Source organism: Ovis canadensis, chromosome 9 (genome assembly GCF_042477335.2).
Source record: "Ovis canadensis isolate MfBH-ARS-UI-01 breed Bighorn chromosome 9, ARS-UI_OviCan_v2, whole genome shotgun sequence".
NCBI classification, from domain to species: Eukaryota; Metazoa; Chordata; class Mammalia; order Artiodactyla; family Bovidae; genus Ovis; species Ovis canadensis.
The window spans coordinates 97,332,028-97,354,834 of NC_091253.1; the positions used below are offsets into that span (position 1 = coordinate 97,332,028).

The 22,807-nt window shown below is 40.9% G+C and overlaps 1 protein-coding gene across 2 annotated transcripts in view; it reads left to right on the plus strand.

Annotated features, from left to right (window-relative positions):
- The first annotated feature begins 4,167 nt into the window (after positions 1-4,167).
- Positions 4,168-22,807, plus strand: part of MMP16 (matrix metallopeptidase 16) — a 379,172-nt gene continuing 360,532 nt past the window's right edge. The window contains exon 1 of one of the 2 annotated variants that reach the window (XM_069600663.1): positions 4,168-4,733. In XM_069600663.1, coding sequence (XP_069456764.1) covers positions 4,602-4,733 — 132 coding nt within the window. In that variant the 5' untranslated portion in view covers positions 4,168-4,601. The remainder of the gene's footprint in view (positions 4,734-22,807) is intronic. The other variant, XM_069600664.1, reaches the window with a different exon arrangement.

Genomic DNA, 22,807 nt, shown 5'->3' on the forward strand with positions numbered 1-22,807 from the left:
AGTCAAAGGCTTTGGCATAGTCAATAAAGCAGAAATAGATGTTTTATGGGACTCTCTTGCTTTTTCCATGTTCCAGCGGATGTTGGCAATTTGATCTCTGGTTCCTCTGCCTTTTCTAAAACCAGCTTGAATATCTGGAAGTTCACGGTTCACGTACTACTGAAGCCTGGCTTGGAGAATTTTGAGCATTACTTTACTAGTGTGTGAGATGAGTGCAATTGTGCGGTAGTTTGAGCATTCTTTGGCATTGCCTTTCTTTGGAATTGGAATGAAAACTGACTTTTCCAGTCCTGTGGCCACTGCTGAGTTTTCCAAATTTGTTGGCATATTGAGCTCAGCACTTTCACAGCATCATGTTTCAAGATTTGAAAGAGCTCAACTGGAATTCCATCACCTCCACTAACTTTGTTCATAGTGATGCTTTCTAAGGCCCACTTGACTTCACATTCCAGGATGTCTGGCTCTAGGTGAGTGATCACACCGTTGTGATTATCTGGGTCATGAAGATCTATTTTGTACAGTTCTTCTGTGTATTCTTGCCACCTCTTCTTAATATCTTCTGCTTCTCTTAGGTCCATGCCATTTCTGTCCTTTATCGAGCCCATCTTTGCATGAAATGTTCCCTTGGTATAGCATCTTGCATATATAATTATCTGAGTCTTTACTACATAAAATATAATTACATTATTATTTCTGTATTGTAGAATCGAATATTCATTCATTTTAGTATATTCATTTATTCATTGCTCATTGAATGCTCACTAATGAATTTTAACATGTTTTAAAAATTGCCATTATTACTAATCACTAATTTGAGATTATCTTTTGAATTTAGTATTCCCTACTTTCATATCCCTTAGGATGGGTCTCCAAGGACACCTCACTAGTACAGGCCATTACATTTTCACTTTTGGACTGAGACATTGTTTTACCTGTCTTTGCACCCAGTCCTCCCCATGTCCAGTTTTATGCATAACTTTGAAGATAATCTTCCCTAGATACCTATTCTTGTATAAAATATTTTAGTAATCCTTGTTCCCTAATTTAACCAAATGTTAACTAAATATTACATTGTAAGCCCTTCTGTATATCGTGGTTCCTATCAATACTCTGTTAATGTATCTCTCTGTTCTGAGCTCAAATATTTTGACAAACAGATTGCTTGCTGTGAGAAATCCCTTCCTGTTGATAGCCCAGCAGCTTTTAACTTACATTCTACCTCCTTGATAAAGTCTTCTAATATTCCGGGTCATTTAGTAAGGATGTTACATGTGGTCTCATGTAAATGTTGTGTAAGTTTGTTTTACCTCTCTTCCTTCAATGATATCTCAAGGGTTAGAAAAAGAACATGAACTTTTTAATTTTTTCCTGTATCTCTTCCCTCTTAAATTTTGTACTTTGCTGGATATAATGTATAAATGAAAACTGTTATTGATTTATTGATATATCCCATCACATTTTGTTACTTTATATTGTATAAAGTATTCCAATATACCAATATATAAAAGTTACTTTATATCGGTATAAGGTTTATACAGCACCTTATATCTTCTACATAATGATCTTGCTTTCATGTCGCCTTCTAATTGTTCATTTATGTAAGTCATTTAACCTATGTGTTATGCAACTGTTAAGAGCAGATATAGATTTCTATACAGAAAGTCAGTGGAGTGTATTGAGAAATGCACAGAACTGGGAGTCAGAAAACTCAGGTCTGAATTCTGCCACTTGAATGGTCTGCTGGAAAGTTATCTTTTATTACCATCATTTTTTCCATCTGTGAGATGAAAACAAAAGCCTCAGGGATGTTTGTGAGAATTAAATGGGACACTATGTGTGGAAACATAGTGCAGATTTTAATACTCTATACAATATAAAGTATTTCTTTTCCTTATATCTTCAAAATTCTCTGTTGACAGGACATGCTGTGCATGGAATGGACGGGACTGTCAGGAAAGGCTCTCTGAGAGACTTGAATCAAATTGGGTAGGTCATTTTTCTTTTTTTTTTCTTTTAAGTCACTCAGTCATGTCTGACTCCTTGAGACACCATGGACTACACAGTCCATGGAATCCTTTCCCTTCTCCAGGGGATCTTTCCAACCCAGGGATTGAACTCAGGTCTCCCGCATTGCAGGCGGATTCTTTACCAGCTGAGCCATCAAGGAAGCTCAAGAATACTGGACTGGGTAGCCTAACCCTTCGCCAGGGGATCTTCCCGACCCAGGAATCGAACCAGAGTCTCCTGCATTGCAGGCGGATTCTTTACCAACTGAGCTACTAGGAAAGCCCGGGTCGTATATCCTAAAGTTTTTAAAACATTACTCAAAAAGGCCCAGTCCTGAAGCCTTTTTGTGTTTCTCTTTAGGATACAAACGATTACAGTCCAGTGCAATTTTTTGGCAAGGTGTTTTTCAACATTTTCCGTCTGCATGACCTCTTGCAGTTCCACTTCTTCCTTTACCAGCTCGCCCATGAAATCTGCTTTGTCAATTCCTTCTTCCACCCCCGAGGTAGCTGTCATGCCTGGCACAGCCTCCCTTTTCAGCCTGGCCTGCCTTTCTCTCCGGTGGGCCCTTCTGCCCCTCTGCTGGCCGCCCGGGAGAAGCGCAGTTGTTGGCACGGCCCCCAGACAGATGCCTGCCTGTCTCCCTTCCCCCTTCCTCTTGGAGCCGAACCATCACCTGCCCAGGGCCGGTGGCGGCTGCCGCCCCCGTCCGCGGCCTCACCCCGCGCGCACTCGCGTCCCCCGTGGCCGCCTCGGCCGCGGCCCGCGTGCCAGAAGCCTCCGCGTCCTGCCCGCCGCTCTCGGCGCTCTCGGCAGCCTCCCCCCGCTCGGGGCTCCCGCCCCTGCCCGCCGCCCTGCTCTCCTTCCTCCCGGGTTCTCCCCCGGGGCTCCCCCGTCCCGGTTCTTGCCCGCGCCCCCTCTGGCGCGGCCTTCTGTGAACACCTGGACCACCTCTTCGGGGTCCAGTGTGTCCCTGGGCTCCCCGGGACAGAGCATCTCTGGGGAGCCAGCCTTTCCTTTGACTGAGATTTCCCTCTCCCCACTACCGCCCCCCCGCCCCCCGCCGCCTTCTCCCGAAACCAGGTTTCCGTCTCGCCCCCTGCCCGAACTCCCCCCGCCCCGCCCGGAGCCCCCAGAGGCAGGGGGCAGTAGTGACGGCAGAGGGAATCCAGGGGGGCAGCAGGCCACAGGCTTGATCCCGGGGCCCCAGCAAAGTTTTGGCCGCCGCAGACTTGCCATCTCCCGCGCCTCAAACTTGGCCAGCCGGGCCCCGGACCCGCGCCCCCAGCGGCGCCCAGGCATGCGGGGGCTCTCCCGATTCCCGGCGCGGGTCCGACTGAGGGGCCGGTCGCCCCCGCGGGCCCGGCCGCTCCCCACCCGACACTAGGGGCGCCGCCGGAGCCCCCCAGCCCCTGCCAGGGGAAGGGCGCACTTGTTTCTCGGCGCTCCGCAGAGACTGGCCGAGATCCAAGGACCGGGCCGCTCCGTTCTCCGAGGCGCGCCTTAGGATCGGCTGTGGGTGTCGGGTTCCGACCGCGCTTCAACCCGGGCCCTTCTCTCGGGGTGGCTGCTCGCAGTACGGTACAGTCGCGGTTCCCCTTTACCAGCCGGCTCCTTTAAGAAGCGCGCGCGTGCGTGTCCGGTTTTGTGTGTGTGTTCGTGTGCAGATGTGTGTTTTCGTGTGCAGATGTGTGTATGCGCGCGCGGGAGTCCTGTTGTGTGTGTGTTCGTGTGCAGATGTGTGTGTGTTCGTGTGCAGATGTGTATGTGTGTGTTCGTGTGCAGATGTGTATGTGTGTGTGTGTTCGTGTGCGGATGTGCAGATGTGTGTGTGTTCGTGTGCGGATGTGCAGATGTGTGTGTGTTCGTGTGCAGATGTGTGTATGTGTGTGTTCGTGTGCAGATGTGTGTGTATGTGTGTTCGTGTGCAGATGTGTGTATGTGTGTGTTCGTGTGCAGATGTGTGTGTGTGTGTTCCTGTGCAGATGTGTGTGTTCGTGTGCAGAAGTATGTGTATGTGTGTGTTCCTGTGCAGATGTATGTGTGTATCTGTGTGTTCGTGTGCAGATATGTGTGTGTGTGCGCGTGTCCGGTTGTGTGTGTGTGTGTGTGTGTGTGTGTGTGTGCGCGCGCGCGCGCGAGCGCCGAGCCCGGAGTGGGGCGGACCCCGGGAAGGCGGAGCTATGTAGATTCCGGCCGCGCGTTCGGAGGGCGCGGGGAGAGGGACGGCGCAGCCGAGGGAGCCGGAGCGGCGAGGCCCTGCCCGCAGCGGGAGGCGGCGGCGGCGGCGGCGGCGGGGGCGGCGGACGCTCGGGCTTGAGGCGGCGGCGGCGACTTGGAGCCTAGAGGCGGCCCCGCGGGGGAACCTGGGCGCCACGGGCCCCCGAGGATGGTGAAGGCGAGCTGCTGCTAAGCTGCCTCCGCCGCGGCTTCTCCGGGGCTGCCAGGCGCGGGGGCCGCGTTCCCTCCCCTGCCCGGCGTCGGGTGAACCTGCAGGCTCCTCGCCCACCGAGGACTTCCGAGGGGAAAACCAGGAGCGGGGAGAGACGAGAAGCCCGGGGGGATTCAGGCCATCCGCGGAGGCACAGTTCACTATGAGCGTACTCACCTCCAGCACTGGGAGACGGCTGGATTTCGTGCACCATTCGGGGATATTGTACTTGCAAACCTTGCTTTGGATTTTATGTGCTACCGTGTGCGGAACTGAGCAGTATTTCAATGTGGAGGTAAGAGCGCCGGGGCTTCCTTCCCTCCCCTTCGCCGGGGCTGCTCCCCGGACCGTTCCGTCCGCTCCCTGGATCCCGGTAGCCCCCGGCCCCCGGGGGCTGCAGACGTTGTTCCCCTTCCAGCCGCCGGGACCCGTGTTGAGTTTCCCTGCGTCTTAGGTGATGGATGCGCCTGAGACAGAATCCGTTATCCCCGGCAGCACAAAGCGCGGGGCTGCGCGCTCAAAGACACGATCGTGGCCAGTCCATTCTTTTTACCAAGGAAGGAGGCGAACGCCTACCTAGAGCAAACGTGTAGTCGAATAAAAGCAGTCTGAGTTGGTGATAAATAAGCTGCTTCTGCTCGGGTAACACAGATTTCACTGCTTGGCATCATGTGCTTGCTGCCTTGGTATTGTTCCTGAAATCTTTCTCCCTGTGTTTTGTGCCTAACAAAGGAGGTTAAAAATCAAAGAGTCTAGAGGAGAGCGTGGGAATCCTTGATCTGTTTAATAACATGGCTTGGTGATAAAACACTTGCCTAGACAGAATCTTTTTCTCATTTAGACATAACTTAATACAGTGTAACTGGATCTGGCTACACAGAGGGCGTGAAAGCGTCTCATTTTAAAGTGTCTTCTCTTCCCCTCCCCCGCCAAGTGAAAATAAATGTGACCCAGTGTAGTAGTTCTGAGGTGTGTCTTTAATTGGATTTCACGCTCTCATGGCAAAACAGAGAGAATGTAGATTGCCATTTGTTTTACGTGGATAGCTTTGGGAACCGACAGACACAAAGCAAAAGGGAACTTAAGGATAACGACTTGTCAGAGCTCTGCCAAAGTACTCTTCCTGTCATCAACTCAGCACTAAAGTCAGTACCGTGCAGTGCATCAATGGAACCTTGTGTACACTTGGTTTTTAGTCAGTTTATCACCTACAGGGCGGAATACAAATAAGAAGGGCTTATTGTCTTTGTAAAGACAAAGTATACTCTTTTTGGTTAGGTCTGTCACCTCAAAAGAATTATGATTAAGTCTCTGAAGACTAATGTGATTTTCTTCCCCCTGTATTTTTGACTCTTTAAAGCTTATTGTCATTTTGTTGGGAGTGTGTGTTTACACAACAGCAGAACCTGTTGCACAGTATTTGACCATGTTTCATAGAACAGATTTGTGTACAAAGTGTGCATAATAAATGGTATATGTGAGGGCATATTCTGAATATAATTCTGCATTTGTATGAGCTGTTCTTAGGACTGCATGTAGTGATGGCTGGTAGAGAAACAAAGTGTTTGAAAAAGTAAGAGCCGTCATCAAAAGCTAACTTTGCAGATATTAAGTATGATCATATTACACCAAAACCCCAATTCAAACCAAAATCCTTTGAAAAATACCACTTTGTTTTTCTGAATACAAAGAGGAAAGGAACTGTTAAGTCCACACTTTCCTTGGTTTCCAGTTTGAACTTTTGGAATTGCATGCCACAGATGGATTTTTGTTTCTAACACTTAAGAGATAATTTAATGTGGAAATGAAGAAGTAATTAGTTCATAGACTAGAGGAATGAACATGGCAAGCTGCTGTTTATAAGGTTAAAAAGAGCAGGGCCTATTGCTTCAGATTGGAGTGCTGGTGGGGAGGTGGGGTTTTGGGAGGTGGTTAAAAGTAGGCATTAGTTTTTATCCTGCTCACTCTGAAAAGGAAGGGGGAGCCTGGGTTCATGGCTACCTGTTTTCGAAAAGTCTTAGATTTGCTTTCAGAGATTATTGGAATAATATCAGTGTATTGATGATTATTTTAGGTTTCCTTTTGAGCCTAAACATAAATGGGCTTGTATTTGTTCATAGTTTGAATCTCTCATTCAGTTCCAGAAGATATTATTATGTGAGAAAAAGTTATGATTTTGCTAACCAAGATTTTATTTTAGAATTTCCATCATTCTCTTTAAGATATATGTTTAAAAGTGGTTCATGGAAAAAATAGCTTTTTTTCCCCCCATTTGGAGATTATTTAAGTCATCCATATTTATTACACAATGCAAAAATTTAATTATGAAAGATAAGAGGTGTGTGCCATATCTATACAAAGAAGATTTTCTAAGATTTAAAGTAGATTATGTTTCGGAGTTTGCATTATTCCCAAATAGTTTTTTTTAAAGCATTTGAACATATCATTAGTTGGGTTTATATACTTATATATGTGTAATAATAATCTCATATTTTAAAAAAAATCATAAGGATAGATGCTAGTTAATTCAGCATACTATAAAGAACACAGGATGATAGGATATTTTCTGACATGAATCTCTGCCTAATTCGCTTTTATTAGATGTTTCTTTTTGGTAGGAAACACGAATGGGAAAAATAACCCATCACATCTTCAAAAAAGCATTTATATAGTGTTTCCCATTCTGGTTGCAAAACATACACTGAGAATGCTTTATTTGATTGGTGAACCATCTTAAAATAAACAGTAATGGTATCAATCATGCATGAAGCTTGTATCATAAATTTTTTTGCTAGCAGGCACACTAAGTTATGATAGTTGGAATGAAGCTTCTGAGAGAAGCTTTCTGTGCTGACAACTGCAATTACAATGCTTTAATTCTTGCTGAACTTTGCAATTGGTGGGACCCCCATACTTTTCCTTTCTACCATTTAAGGTTTAAAAACCTATGTTCCCTCCCCCCTAGGTGGGACTAAGTTGGTTAGAGCTATTCATGTTATCTCTTTCCTGTCTGATTTTTGAGAGTATAAATATTTGAAATTTTTAATTACTCAAGCAGGAGATATTTGTTAATATGCTGATGAAAGCCTGTTACAGAGGAAGAGTGCATTTTGTTTTTTTTGTTTTGTTTTTAAGAAGCAAAAAGGAACATCTCTTACAGCTAAGAAGGGTGAGACACTACCGGAAGTAGTACTATGGAAGACATTCAATAAATCCCCCTCCTTATATACTTCAGGCAGAACACTTTCTAATGTTAACATTTCTGTATACCTTTGTTGATTTTTGTATATCATTGGATCCAGTTTTGGGGAGCGGGCCTTTCTCTGTGTAATCATTATCATGATGCCAAGGAGCTACATTGTTAATATTAAAGAAAACTCAAAGACTGTTGCCATTTGATTAGAGGTGTTCATTAGTCAGAAGAAGCTAAATGCTAACAAAGAATCCTGAGTTACTCTCTACATTCTAAAAAATCATTTTGTCTCTAGAATAATGTTCTTGTTGTAGTGGAAATTCTAATGATTCTAGAGCTCCTTAAAACTGCAAGCACTTTTATCATGAAACTTAAGGTAGAATAGAGTTCATAATCAATAACTTTCATCAACTTTCATAGTTTGTCAGGTGTGAAGTATTTATGTGAACAACATGTTCTTTATTTTTTTAAAATAATAGCACACATTATTCCTCTAGTGAGGAAATTTATTTTAAACCAATTTAATGGTAAAATAAAAACATGTGATGCTCTGAATGATGCACATATCAAAAACCTGATAAAGCAAAACTTGCTTGCGTTGTCTCTTTCTTAAAGAAGAGAGATTCTAGATTTCAAAAGGCTATTCTATGACAAATACCATGAATTGCGAGTGTAATCCTTCTACATGTTTCTTGCAATATGTTTCTTTAGTATTTATTTACCTTTCTCAGGTTTATCTGACTCTACCTATAAGTTCAGAGTTTGCTTGGATTAGCTTTGTACTGCGTATAATCTTAGCAGTAATTAGTGGTGAGGCATTTCAGAGGTAAAAAATTGTATTTTACAGACTTTAAAATGTCAGTTGTTGGGATCTTTTCCTGTTTTTGTTTTCACTTGCTTAAATAATCAACATGCATTATTTTATTTGCTAATGGAAGGATGGTGACAACGTTATCTGGTCAGCCTCCTTGAATAAGGTACTCTAACTATATCCTTTAATTCTCCACTGTAACAGTTTTATACCAGTCAATAGCAGGTGCTGCATAACTGATTCATTAAGGTTTTTAACATGCAGCAAGATTCCATGCTTTGGAATCCCAAGTGTGCTGGCCATTCAGAATATCATCAGGGCCAAGAACTGTGACCAGGAGACCAGGAGACTCACTCGTCCCCAGGATCTTCAACTTCTCCTGTGTGTTCCACCTTAACTGTGTGTTTCTCTATTCAGTGTTCTTGGTCAGGTTGCCCAAATCTAGTGTTTTTTCATGAAATGCTTACAGATGAGCCTACACGAGTGAGGCATATTGTCTCTTACTACCCCCGAGAAATCCGCAAAGAACAACCATCCAAGCCCATCCCTCTGTACAGCTGGGTTTTCTTTTTTAGTCTCTTCCTATAGAGTTGGTTTCAGTAATAACTTTTTAGAGTCAGGTTAAAAGTGACAGAGCTAAGTTCCTCTTTCTTTTTCATGCTGTTTCAGGTTAGGAACAGAAGAAAATTTCAATGTACTTTTTCAGTGGTATAAGTATTTTCTCTTAAGTTGGATTAATCAATTATTTTACATAAATTTATTTTTAAGGCCTGACTTACTTCAGAGTACTACTCAAAATGTACCTCCTCAGAATACTTGGTCAATGACCAGTTGAAATTATTTCTGGACTGCAAAAAGAGGCACTGGACATTTGAATCAATTAGTTAAATTGTTCATTGACAAAGAGAAAGATTTATTTCATCATGCTCCTTCAGGAGCTTTCTGAGGCTTTAGCACATTTATTTAAAATTGAGATTGTCCTCTTTTATGTCAAATTGCATCACAATTTATTTAAAATATCTGTGAATGTATTTATATTCATCAGCTCATTTTTATTGTGGTATACTATAGTGATTAAGAGCACATGTTCTGATTATACAGCCATAAAAAAGAATGAAACAATGTCATTTGCAGCAACATGGATGGACCTAGAGATTATCATTACTAAGTGAAGTATATAAGACAAAGACAAATATCATATGTATGACTTATATGTGGAATCTAAAAATATGATATGCATGAACTTATTTACACAACAGGAAGAGACTCATAGACATATTTATGGTTACCAAAGGGGAAAAAGAAGGGGAGGGATAAATTAGGAGTCTAAGGTTAACAGATACACACTACTACATACAAGATAGGTAAACAACAAGGACCTAGTATATAGCACAGGGAACTGTATTCGGTATCTTGTATGACTTTATAATGGAAAATGACCTGAAAAAGAATATGTATATATATGTGTATATATATATATATATATGCATATAAAATGAATCACTTTGTAAAAAACTAACATAACATTGTAAATCAAGTAGAAATTTTTTTTTAAAAAAGAGCTTGTATTCTGGTGCCAGATTGCCTGAATTCTAACCCCAGGTCTTTTACTTGCAAGTTAATGATTAAGTCAGTAATAGACAAGATATTCTATGTGAGCCTCAATGCACATGTCTTTAAAACAGAGATACCAACAGTACTTTTCTCATAGGGGGTTATTGTGATGATTGAATGAATAGATGGACATTGTATTTGGTAGATAGTGGATAGATATTTAACTCCATACTTTTTAGATGTTTTTGGTAAAAATAAATGCTGATTCAAAGGTACTTGGTGTGATAGCATCTAATTACAGAAAAGTCTATCAGGTTAGAATATACCAGCTGGTCTAGGAAGATTTTAATACTTTTAAAATTTTTACAAAATGTAATATATTGAAAGTCAACCAAGCTAACATCGGTACATTTTCTTCCCGTGGGTTTTTCTTAGACAGTTTAGTTCAAGAATGTGATTTTCACATTTTGTCTTGTCATCTGTTACTATCATAGAATGTCAAGTTCAGCTCACACCTTCTTTTATAAGACTGAGTTTGCTGAAATCTGTTCATCTTTTCTAATACCATGGAAAAGAAATAGGCCTTTATGATTTAGTAAGCCTGTTTATTTTAATTGGCTTAATGCCCAAGTGCTTCCTATTCACGGTAGGGGTAGGATTTGCTATATGACTTCAGCTAGCTCTATGTTGTACCCCAAATTTAGAACATGTCTTTTTTTTTAAATTAATAGGGGAAGGAGGAGGATGGGCAGAAAAAAGACATTAAAGTGGTTTATTCAATGACAGTACAGTTTAAAATAAAGCAACTTGTTCATGTCACACTGGAGACAGAAGATAACTAGCAACATAGGGTAATGGAGACCTAGAACGGAGGGTCAAGGGACATGGCCTTTAATTTTGGTTCTTGTACCAACATAGCTTTGATCTGGGGCAAAATGACATTTGAACTAACCTGTCACTAAGGCCATTTCTAAATGTGATGCTCTGTTGTATTCACTTGCAACCTTTAATTTATATAGCCAGATAGGGGAGTTGTATGTATTTACCCTGTACATTTGGGGACAACTAGACAGCCAAGGTAGCGTGTTCAGATTTTATTTTTTTTTACTGAAATGCCTATCATGAGGAAATATAGAATGTGCCACTTAAAGCTAACATTTGTTATCATATGTAGTGACACAGGGCGTTCCATTTTGGAAATGATCCTAGCCTTCTGCTGAGTAGTAAAAACACTGGCTGCAAATTATATGTAATTTTAAAATCAATTTTTGGCCAAGGTAGCAAACTTTAAAAATTTAATGTTAAAAACATGGCTTGATGTTATTTTGAAAAACACGTATCATCTACAAGTGGTACTTCAGTCATAAAAAGGCAAGTTGGAATGAGATCAAAATAGTTTCTTTGGGGGGGAAAGGAGTCTCAAAATTCAATCCACCTATCTATATATATATAAATATATACATATTTTATAGTGAAATGAAGTGCTTATACTGTATGTCCCTTTTGCCCCCTGTGGAAAATAATTTTGGCACCTGGCTCTTTGAGGGATATTTTAGTTCTTCACATTTGATTTTGAATGTGAAAATCTGACTGCATTTGTTTTATGAAGTATGCAGCTTATGCAGACAGCAGACATATTCCAGGTAAAAAGGATAAATTTGCTAAGTAAAAATAGACGTGACACTCAATTTTTTTCTTTTGCTTTCTTCCCTTGGGAAAGTCATTTATAGATTTTGAGGTTATTTATGCGATTGTGTTTGACTGTCGATTCCTATCATTTAGCGCTCTGAATGGGTGTTCTTTGTGTTAGTCTCGCCACTACCGTTTGGCACCGTGCCTCCTTGGGTTTGGATCAGTGGAATATCTTGATGAGCCACGGTAAGGAGCTTAGCCAAGAGAGTGAGAGTAACCCCACAGCAGGCCCCTAACCTTTGACTGTGACCTGTGGGTGTAGTATACAAAAGAAGGCTAGAGGGAGCTAGTCAGCTGTTTAAAGATTCCAATGGGAGAGGTTGGTTTAAAAATCAAAGCCAGTAGGTGCAATTAGATATCTTAAAATGAATCATAGCCAATCATAGGGAGCTTAAGGAAATCAATGAATGATTCATGATTGAATGTGTGAGCTTTAAAGGTTTACTGATAGCCACTTGGTGCCGGTTATTACATATTTGATGAACTAAGAAGGAAATTAATACTTTTGGGGGAATTTGGAGGGAGTTCTGGGCATGACAATATGACAAAGATGGTTATAATGTAGGGCTGCTTTATAGCTCCCTTTTAAGTGTAGAATAAGTCAGCACTATCCATAATAGTGACTGTAGGTGCTTTTGGTATTCTCACTTTAACTAAAGTGAATGAAATGATTGTAGTCTGATAGATCAAAGGAGAGATAAAGCTAATTTGACTATGCCTTTTAGATTATATGTAGCAAAAATCTGCCTTCAGAATTAATATTTACCAGGGGAATTTATCGAATGAATATTTTTTGATGAAAGGATGTTTTAAAATATAGGTTTTTCCTCTTCATCTTTTAAAATATATGTAAGGAATGAGACACAGAAGTGTGAAACAGTATTTTATCTCTAAGTAGGCAGCTTTAACAGGTTTTCAGATGAGCAGATTTTTCCATAAGCGGGGGTTCAAAAAGGGGCAGTCTCTAATGCATTGGGGAATATTAACATTTAATTAAGATATTATAATTTACTCACAAGCATTATTTAGATTTTTAAAGGTTCTCATCTGTCAATTAAGGGAAATACGGATAAATGAAGTAAGCCATCGACCCACAGACGGATATTCTCAGGAGTGACAGTCCTTAGAATGATGTATTCAAATGACCAAATAAACAAACCCAAATAGGCTACTCACTGGAATGGAATTTTACAGGCCTTGTTTCCAGTTCAGTTCAGTTCAGTCACTTAGTTGTATCCGACTCTTTGCGACCCCATGGACTGCAGCACACCAGGCTTTCCTGTCCATCACCAGCTCCCGGAGTTTACTCAAACTCATGTCTGTCGAGTCGGTGATGCCATCCAACCATCTCATCCTCTGTCATCCCCTTCTCCTCCCACCTTCAATCTTTCCCAGCATCAGGGTCTTTTCCAATGAGTCCTTGTTTTAGTCATGCTCAAACTAAGAGAAAATAAACTGCCATTTTTTTTTTCAAGGAAGCGGGATACTTTTATGAACTTGATTTCATGTCCCCAAACTGCACGCACCTGCGGTGATGTCAGCGGCATTCAGTGGCGTGCAGGCCCTCTGCAGGTGGCTGAAGCACTCAGACCCAAGTCATGTCAGTGGAGGCGGTTTTTCCATGAACTTTTCACTACTGAATTCATACCATGTGTTAATAGTTTCTCCTTGTTTTTAGCAGTTAGACATTTGAATGTGAGGCTTCTAATACCTGTGCATTTATTCCTCCTTTAAATAATTGCAAGCCACTTCCTTCTTGTGGTCCTACTTTTTTTTTTTTTTTCCTAGTTGGAATCTTATGGGACTTTATGTTTTAGCCATATTACAGGACACTTGACCTGGAAATTGGTTAAAATTTTATAAGAAGTCACATTTTTTACTCTCCTCTTTCACTGTGGGTAAGGCAGAATAGATTCAAAGAATCTCCAGAATCCACTGTACACTCAATGATTTGCCTGATATTGGTAATCAACTTATAAAAAAGCTCTCACGGTTTCAGATGAAACTCTTTTGGACATCTGCGTGTTTTAATATTACAACAGCTCTGTCATAGAACTTACTGACTTGCTCCCTACTACTTACTATGTAGATGGAGTGAAGCTATTTGTCCCTTGGGTGACTCAGACAAATTACTAAAACAGTCTTTGATTTATTTTGACCATTCATAAAGTGGATTTGTGTTCTTTATTGCTTGACTATAGCACAGGTTTTGTAATGATAGTATTGAGACAAGCCCAAGCGGTTTCCTTCTGAAGAACAGGGTTTATCTGTTTCTTCATTCTTGCCTATAGCTGGGAATATAGAAGCAGTTATATGCTGGCATAATATTCTAATTAGACAAGGTCCAAATAACCAGTAAAATGGGCGTGCCTGGAACTGATTTCATCGAACACCTTATTTTGATGATAATAAAAGCAATGTTAATTAGCACTGGTTGAGCATTTGCTATGTGCCTGATAGTGTTGTGTTTCATATCTTTTAACTCATTTAAATTTTATTACAATCTTGTGAGTTAGTACTACTATTTCTGTTTCACAGTTGAGGAATCTGAGGTATGGAAATGTTGAGGAACTTGCCAAGGCCACATAGCTCTGGATTCTTCTGAAGTGAAATAGCTCAGAATCAAAGCAGGCAGGTTGGCTGTGAAGCCCTGGGTCTTAACCAAGTCTTAACAGGCAAGAATTAACTCCTGGGTTTCCAGCAGGGACAGTGTAATCCACTTCCATCGTTCACATCTTGTATATTCCAAACTGAAAAAGGAATCGTTGACATGCATAAAGAAAATGTGAAATCCATCCTAGTGTGGAGACTTACCTGGAATAAAACCTGAATAGACTGTTATTTATTTGATTTGTTGACTCAGGATTGATAATGTGGTACTCAATGTAAAGTTACTGTTTAATACCCTTTATAGGTTTTTACTCATAGAAAATTGGTAACCTATATTCAATTGCAAACAATAGCTAAATTATATATAACATTAAATTAATCATAACATCTCCTTCCTCACCTATTTGTCATGCTGCGTGCCCTCACAGTAAATGTGATTTTTGAAGGTTTTGGGAAGATCTGATTACATTCCAGGATGAAAAGAATAGAACATTTTAGAACATGTAAAGGGAAGCCTGTCAGATCTGTGTTCCCGTGTCCTGCTGGGAAAGAATGTTTATGTATATGGCTGCTGACTGTCATGAGTTCTGGAGTTTATTATTTTTCTGTATTGCTTTGATTGGTTAGAAGCTACAAGGAAACAGGTTTATTTAATCACTTCTAATATATTTCTTTGTGTGTGCATGTGAAGTTGCTTCAGTCATGTCTGACTCTTGTGACCTTCTGGACTGGAGCCTGCCAGGCTCCTCTGTCTATGGGATTCTCCAGGCAAGAACACTGGAGTGGGTTGTCATGCCCTCCTCCAGGGGATCTTCCTGACCCAATCTTGTCTCCAGCATCTATCTGCATTGGCAGGCAGGTTCTTCACCACTAGTGTGATCTAGGAAGTCCAATATATTTCTTTACTGTAATGTAAAAGAGAACTTATAGATAGATCATTTCAGATAGATGAAGTGACTCAGAGCTCGCTGCTTGAGAATAAGCTTGATATTTGTCTTTATTGTAGAGGGAGTGAGAACTTCATTTTGGTGGTTGAACTAAGGATGTAACAAAACTTCAGTCCTTAAGCTTGTTGCTGTGGATAGCTTTCAAGGATCACTTGGTCCATTTATGAACCTTTTAAGGAAAGACTATTTCTAAACCAATTTACAAAGGTGATTTTATAAAACATAGTCAGTGTTAAATATTCATTCAGCTGTCTCTCACTTCCTTTATAGGTAGTGTGTTATAATGGCTGTGTTCAAGAACTTTGAGAAAAAATGCTTAAACATCAGCTGTATCACCAAAGCTCAGTGAACTTGAGTGAGCCAAGTTATTGACCCTGCATTCCAATTTTCTCATGTGTAAAATATAGGTAATAATACTCAGCTCAAGGGTTGTTCTAAGATTAGAGACGTAAAGGATAATGGGTCAAGATACGTTATAGGCTTCTGACTTGCTATCTCTTGCTGAAATTAAAAAAAAAAAAAAGGACAAAACATATGAAACAGTGGGTTTTAAGTCATTGGACATCAGGTAATGAAGGATAGTCATCCTTGAAATACAGGGAAGGCAGAGCCAAGCAGACTCCCTGAATCAAGGAGATGAAGCTGGGCATATGTAGAAATCAAGGAGGTTGGAATTTACAAGTCAGAATACCAGATAGGAACATTCTGTAGAGTGCAAGCATGGAGATCTGCAGGGCATTCCCCTTGAGTATTCAATTAGGAAGTGATCTGCACCTTCCTTTGAAGTAACTGGTGCAGGCTAGAGAGAGAATCAATCACCAGAATCAGAGGGGGCCATCTGCAAACCACACAGGGCTGGGAATAGTGTCCATTCTCACCAGCCGCACTGAGAAACATCATGATTAACATGAGGATAGAGGACTCAGAAACATCTTGCTCCAGCTGCGGTTCTTGTTAAGTCGCTCCGTTATGTCCGACTCTGTGACCCCATGCAGTGAAGCGTGCCAGGCCTCCCTGTCCTTCACCCTCTCCTGCAGCGTGCTCAAACTCATGTCCATCGAGAGTCAGTGATGCTGTTCAACCATCGCATCCTCTGTTGTCCCCTTCTCCTCCTGCCGTCAATCTTTCCTAGCATCAAGGTCTTTTCTAATGAGCTGGCTCTTCACATTAGGTGGCCCAAGTATTGGAGCTTCAGTATCAGTCCTTCCAATGAATATTCAGGATTTATTTCCTTTAGGATTGAGTGGTTTGATCTCTTTGCCATCCAAGGGACTCTCAAGAGTCATCTCCAACACCACAGTTCAAAAGCATCAATTCTTCAGTGGTCAGCTTTCTTTATGGTCCAACTCTCACATCCATACATCACTACTGGATAAATCATAGCTTTGATTATATGGACTTTTGTTGGCAAAGTAATGTCTCTGCTTTTTAATATGCTGTCTATGTTTGTTATAGCTTTTCTTCTAAGGAGCAAGTATCTTTTAATTTCATGGCTGTAGGCACCATCTGCAGTGATTTTGGAGCCCAAGAAAATAAAGTCTGTCACTGTTTCCATTGTTTCCCCATCTATTTGCCATGAAGTGTTGGGACCGGATGCCATGATCTTAGGTTTTTTTTTTAAATTAATTAATTAGTTAATTAATTTTTTGGTTAGATTTTGATTTTTACTGTATTTTACTTTACAATACTGTATTGGTTTTGCCATACATTGACATGAATCCACCACGGGTGTACATGCCTTCCCAAACATGAATGTTGAGTTTTAAGCCAGCTTTTTCACTCTCCTCTTTCACCTTCATCAAGAGGCTCCAGTAGTGGGGAAAAAAAAATATCCCTAGAAAACAGACCTAATTTTTCTTTAAAAGTCTTAAAAGCAAGACCTTAAAGGAGCAAACGTTTTGTTAGTAACTAAACTCAATAAGATATATGGGAATACAAAAATCCAGTACCCAATAGGTTAAAATTCACAGTGCCTGACGTCCAATAATAAAAATTACCAAGCATGCAAAAAAGCAAGAGGGCACAGTACAGAAAGGGAGAAATGCCAGTCTATCTATACTGCCCTCCCTCGGTGATTTCTCTCACCAGGCACCACCTTCCTCATGTGTGTTAGTAGTGAAATAGTGGGCACCAATACCCCAGCTTCCTGCCTTTCACTAATGACTTCTAATCAGTCGTCTCTTTCCTATGACACGTGTCTGTCTTTTCCTAGAATATGTCTGTATGCATGTCTCTTTTCCTGTAACAGTCTGTTCATTTCTCATGTGTGCTTGGCTCCAGCTCTGCTTGGAGCCTCTGTGTCCCTGTTCTGGACTCAGTATATTATCTCGTGGCCTGCGCGACCTGTCATGATCAGGCTCCACCCCTCTTTCTAGCTTCATAGCTCAAGGTTTATCTGCTGCGGTCTTGACTTAGCACAGCAGTCGAACTAAAGGTCCTATACAGGCCTAAAATTATTGAAAACTCTGAAAGTTTTTACTGTGTGATTTATGTCTACGTTTACAGTTCTAGACAATTAAACCTGCTAAAATTTAAAAGCATTTATTTAGAAATTCATTTAAAACCAACTTTAAGTTAATATATTAACACAGATGACATTTTTATGAAAAAAGTTTTACAAGAGAACAGTAGTCAAAAAAGACATCATTGTTTTACTCTTCTTCAAATACCTTTAATATCTGACATAAAAAAATTGCTGGATTCTCATATTTTTTCTTTTTTTAAACCGTTTTGAAAATTGAAATATAGTTAAGTTAGTATTTTTATATATATATACATTCATATATATATCTTTTTCAGACTCTTTTTCATTGTAGGTTATTAAGATACTTAATATAGTTACTTGTGCTATACTGGTCCTTGTTTTTTATTTTACATCTATTTTATATATAGTAGTGAGTGTATATTAATCAAGGTCCTAATGTATCTATCCTCCGACCCCTCTGCTGTCCTGTTTGGTAACCATAAGTTTGTTTTTTATTCTTCTGTTTTGTAAATAAGTTCACTTGTATCATGTGTTAGATTCTGCATATAAGTGATACCATGTGATATCTGTCTTTCTCTTTCTCCACTTAATGTGATCAATCGTCTATAGGTCCATTCCTGTCGCTGCAAATAGCATTTTTTCATTCTTTCTTGTGGATGAGGGCAAACAATTTTGAACTTTGCATGGAAACACAAAAGACCCTGAGTAGCCAAAACAATCTTGAGAAAGAACAGAGCTGAGACTTTAGATTGTATGACAAAGCTAGTAATCAAAACAGAATAGTAGAGGCTCAAAAATGGATACATAGTTCAGTGGGACAGGGTAGCAGGTCCACAGATAAATCCACACACTTACGGTCAATTAGGCTACGACAAAGGAGGCAAGAATGTGTAATTGTGAAAAGACACTTTCTTCAGTAAGTGGTGCTTGGAAATAAAAGAATGAAATTAGAACATGCTCTAACACTGTATGCAAAAATAAACTTAAAATGGGTTAAAGACCTCAATGTAAGACTGGGTGCTATAAAACCCCTAGAGAAAACCATGGGCAGAACACTCTTTGACATAAATTGCAACAATATGTTTCTAATCTGTCGCCTCAGTTCAGTTCAGTTCATTTCAGTTCAATCACTCAGTTGTGTCTGACTCTTTGCAACCCCATGGACTGCAGCATGCCAGGCCTCCTTGTTCATCACCAACTCCCGGAGTTTACTCATACTCATGTCCATTGAGTCGGTGATGCCATCCAACCATCTCATCCTCTGTCATCCCCTTCTCCTCCTGCCTTCAATCTTTCCCATCATCAGGGTCTTTTCAAATGAGTCAACTCTTTGATTCAGGTCGCCAAAGTATTGGAGTTGCAGCTTCAGCATCAGTTCTTCCAATGAATATTCAGGACAGATTTCCTCTAAGATTGACTGGTTGGATCTCCTTGCAGTCTAAGGGGCTCTCAAGAGTCTTCTCCAACACCACAGTTCAAAAGCATTAATTCTTTGGTGCTCAGCTTTCTTTATAGTCCAACTCTCACGTCCATATGTGACTACTGGAAAAACCATAGCCTTGACTAGACAGATCTTTGTTGGCAGAGTAATATCTCTGCTTTTTAATATGCTGTCTAGATTAGGCTCCAAAATCACTGCAGATGGTGATTGCAGCCATGAAATTAAGAGATGCTTACTCCTTGAAAGGAAAGTTATGACCAACCTAGATAGCATATTAAAAAGCAGAGACATTACTTTGCCAACAAAGGTCTGTCTAGTCAAGGCTATGGTTTTTCCAGTAGTCACGTATGGATGTGAGCTTTGGAATGTGAAGAAAGCAAGCTGAGTGCTGAAGAATTGACGCTGAACTGTGGTGTTGGAAAAGACTCTTGAGAGTCCCTTGGACTGCAAGGAGATCCAACCAGTCCATTCTGAAGGAGATCAGTCCTGGGTGTTCATTGGAGGGACTGATGCTGAAGCTGAAACTCCAATATTTTGGCCACCTCATGCAAAGAGTAGACTCATTGGAAAAGACCCTGATGCTGGGAGGGATTGGGGGCAGGAGGAGAAGGGGACGACAGAGGATGAGATGGCTGGATGGCATCACTGACTCAATAGACATGAGTTTGAGTGAACTCCGGGAGTTGGTGATGGACAGGGAGGCCTGGCGTGCTGCGATTCATGGGGTTGCAAAGAGTTGGACACGACTGAGCGACTGACTGAACTCAACTGAGGTTGATCATAACTTTTCTTCCAAGGAGTAAGCGTCTTTTTATTTCATGGCTGCAGTCACCATCTGCAGTGATGTTGGAGCCCCCCCCCGCCCCCCCAAATAAAGTCTGCTGGTGTTTCCACTGTTTTTCCATCTATTTGCCATGAAGTGACTGGACCGAATGCCATGATATTTGTTTTCTGAATGTTGAGCTTTAAGCCAACTTTTTCACTCTCCTCTTTCACTTTCATCAAGAGGCTCTTTAGTTCTTCTTCACTTTCTGCCATAAGGGTGGTATCATCTGCATATCTGAGGTTATTGATATTTCTCCCAGTTGTCTTGGTTCCAGCTTGTGTTTCATGCAGCCTGCCATTTCACATGATATACTCTGCCTGTGAGTTAAATAAGCAGGGTGACAATATACAGCCTTGACGTACTCCTTTCCAGTTTGGAACTAATCCGTTGTTCCACGTCCAGTTCTAACTGTTGCTTCTTGACCTGCAGACAGGTTTCTTATGAGGAGCTAAGGTGGTCTGATATTCCCATCTCTTTAAGAAGTTTCCAGTTTGTTGTGATCCACAAAGTCAGAGGCTTTGACATAGCCAATAAAGTAGAAGTAGATGTTTTTTTCTGGAATTCTGTTGCTTTTTCTGTGATCCAGTGGATGTTGTCAATTTGATCTCTGCTTCCTCTGTCTTTTCTAAACCCAGCTTGAACATCTGGAAGTTCTTGGTTCCCATACTGTTGGAGCCTCATTTGGAGAATTTTGAGAATTAATTTGCTAGCATGTGAGATGAGTGCAACTGTGCAGTAGTTTGAACATTATTTGGTGTTGTTTTTCTTTGGAATTGGAATGAAAACCGACCTTTTCCAGTCCTGTGGCCACTGCTGAATATTCCAGATTTGCTGGCATATTGAATGCCTCACTTTAACAGCATCATCTTTGAGGATTTGAAATAGCTCAACAGGAATTCCATCACCTCCAGCAGCTTTGTTTGTAGTGATGCTTCCTAAGGCCCACTTGACTTTGCATTCCAGGATGTCTGGCTCCAGGTGAGTGATCACACCATCATGGTTGTTGGGTCTTTAAGATCTTTTTGTATAGTTCTTCTGTGTATTGTTGCCACCTCTTCTTAATATCTTCTGCTTCTGTTAGGTCCATAACATTCCTGTCTTTTATTGTGCCCATCTTTACTTGAAATGTTCCCTTGGTATCTCTAATTTTCTTAAAGAGATCTCTAGTCTTTCCCATTCTGTTGTTTTTCTCTATTTCTTTGCATTGATCGCTGAGGAAGGCTTTCTTATCTCTCCTTGCTTTTCTTTGGAACTCTGCATTCAGATGGGTATATCTTTCCTTTTCTCCTTTACCTTTAGCTTCTCTTCTTTTCACAGCTATTTGTAAGGCCTCCTCAGACAACCATCCTGCGTTTTTGTGTTTCTTTTCCTTGGGGATGGTCTTGATCCCTGTCTCTTGTAGAATGTCACGAACCTCCTTCCATAGTTCATCAGGCACTCTGTCTATCAGTCTAATACCTTGAATCTATTTCGCACTTCCACTGTATAATCATAAGGGATTTGATTTAGGTTATACCTGAATGGTCTAGTGGTTTTCCCTACTTTCTTCAATTTAAGTCTGAATTTTGCTATAGAGGAGTTCATGATCTGAGCCACAGTCAGCTCCTGGGCTTGTTTTTGTTGACTATATAGAGCTTCTACATTTTTGGCTGCAAAGAATATAATCAGTCTGATTTTAGTATTCACCATCTGGTGATGTCCTTATGTAGACTCGACTCTTGTGTTGTTGGAAGAGGGTGTTTGCTGTGACCAGTGCGTTCTCTAGGCAAAACTCTGTTAGCCTTTGCCCTGCTTCATTTTGTACTCCAAGGCCAAACTGACCTTTTACTTCAGTTATCCCTTGAATTTCTACTTTTGCATTCCAGTCCACAATGATGAAAAGGACATATTTTTTTGCTGTTAGTTCATGAAGGTCTTGTAGGTCATCATAGAACCAGTCAGCTTCAGCTTCTTTGGCATTAGTGGTTGGGGCACAGACTTGGATTACTGTGACATTGAATGGTTTGCCCTGGAAGTGAACAGAGATCTTTCTGTCATTTTGAGATTGCATCCAACTACTGCATTTTGGACTCTTTTAGTGACCATAATGGCTACTCCATTTCTTCTAAGGGATTCTTGCCCACAGTAGTAGATATAATGGTCATCTAAATTAAATTTGCCCATTCCGTCCCATTTTAGTTCTCTGATTCCTGAAATGTCCATGTTCACTCTTGCCATCTGCTGTTTGACCACTTCCAATTTTCCTTTATTCATGGACCTAACATTCCAGGTTCCTGTGCAATATTATTCTTACAGCATCAGACTTTACCTCCATCACCAGTCACATCCACAACTGGGTATTGTTCTTGCTCTGGCCTCATCTCTTCATTCTTTCTGCAGTTATTTCTCCACTGATCTCCAGTAGCATGTTGGGCACTCACCAACCTGGGGAGTTCATCTTTCAGGGTCCTATCTTTTTGCCTTTTCATAGTGTTCACGGAGTTCTCAAGACACGAATACTGAAGTGGTTTGCCATTCCCTTCTCCAGTGGACCACATTCTGTCAGAACTTTCCACCATGACCCATCTGTCTTGACATGTCTACACGGCATGACTTATAGTTTCACTGAGTTAGACAAGGTTATGGCTTAGCGTTAAAAAAGATGTGAAATTGGTCACTGGTTGCAGATACGTGTTTTAGAATATACCTCTGAAAATTTAAAAGGAAGATAACTTTGCTCTGATTCAGTGACTTCAGTTATAGTTATTACTGTTAATAAATATCAACTTATGCAAAAGAATATTCAAGAAAGAGCAAAAACAAATTTTACT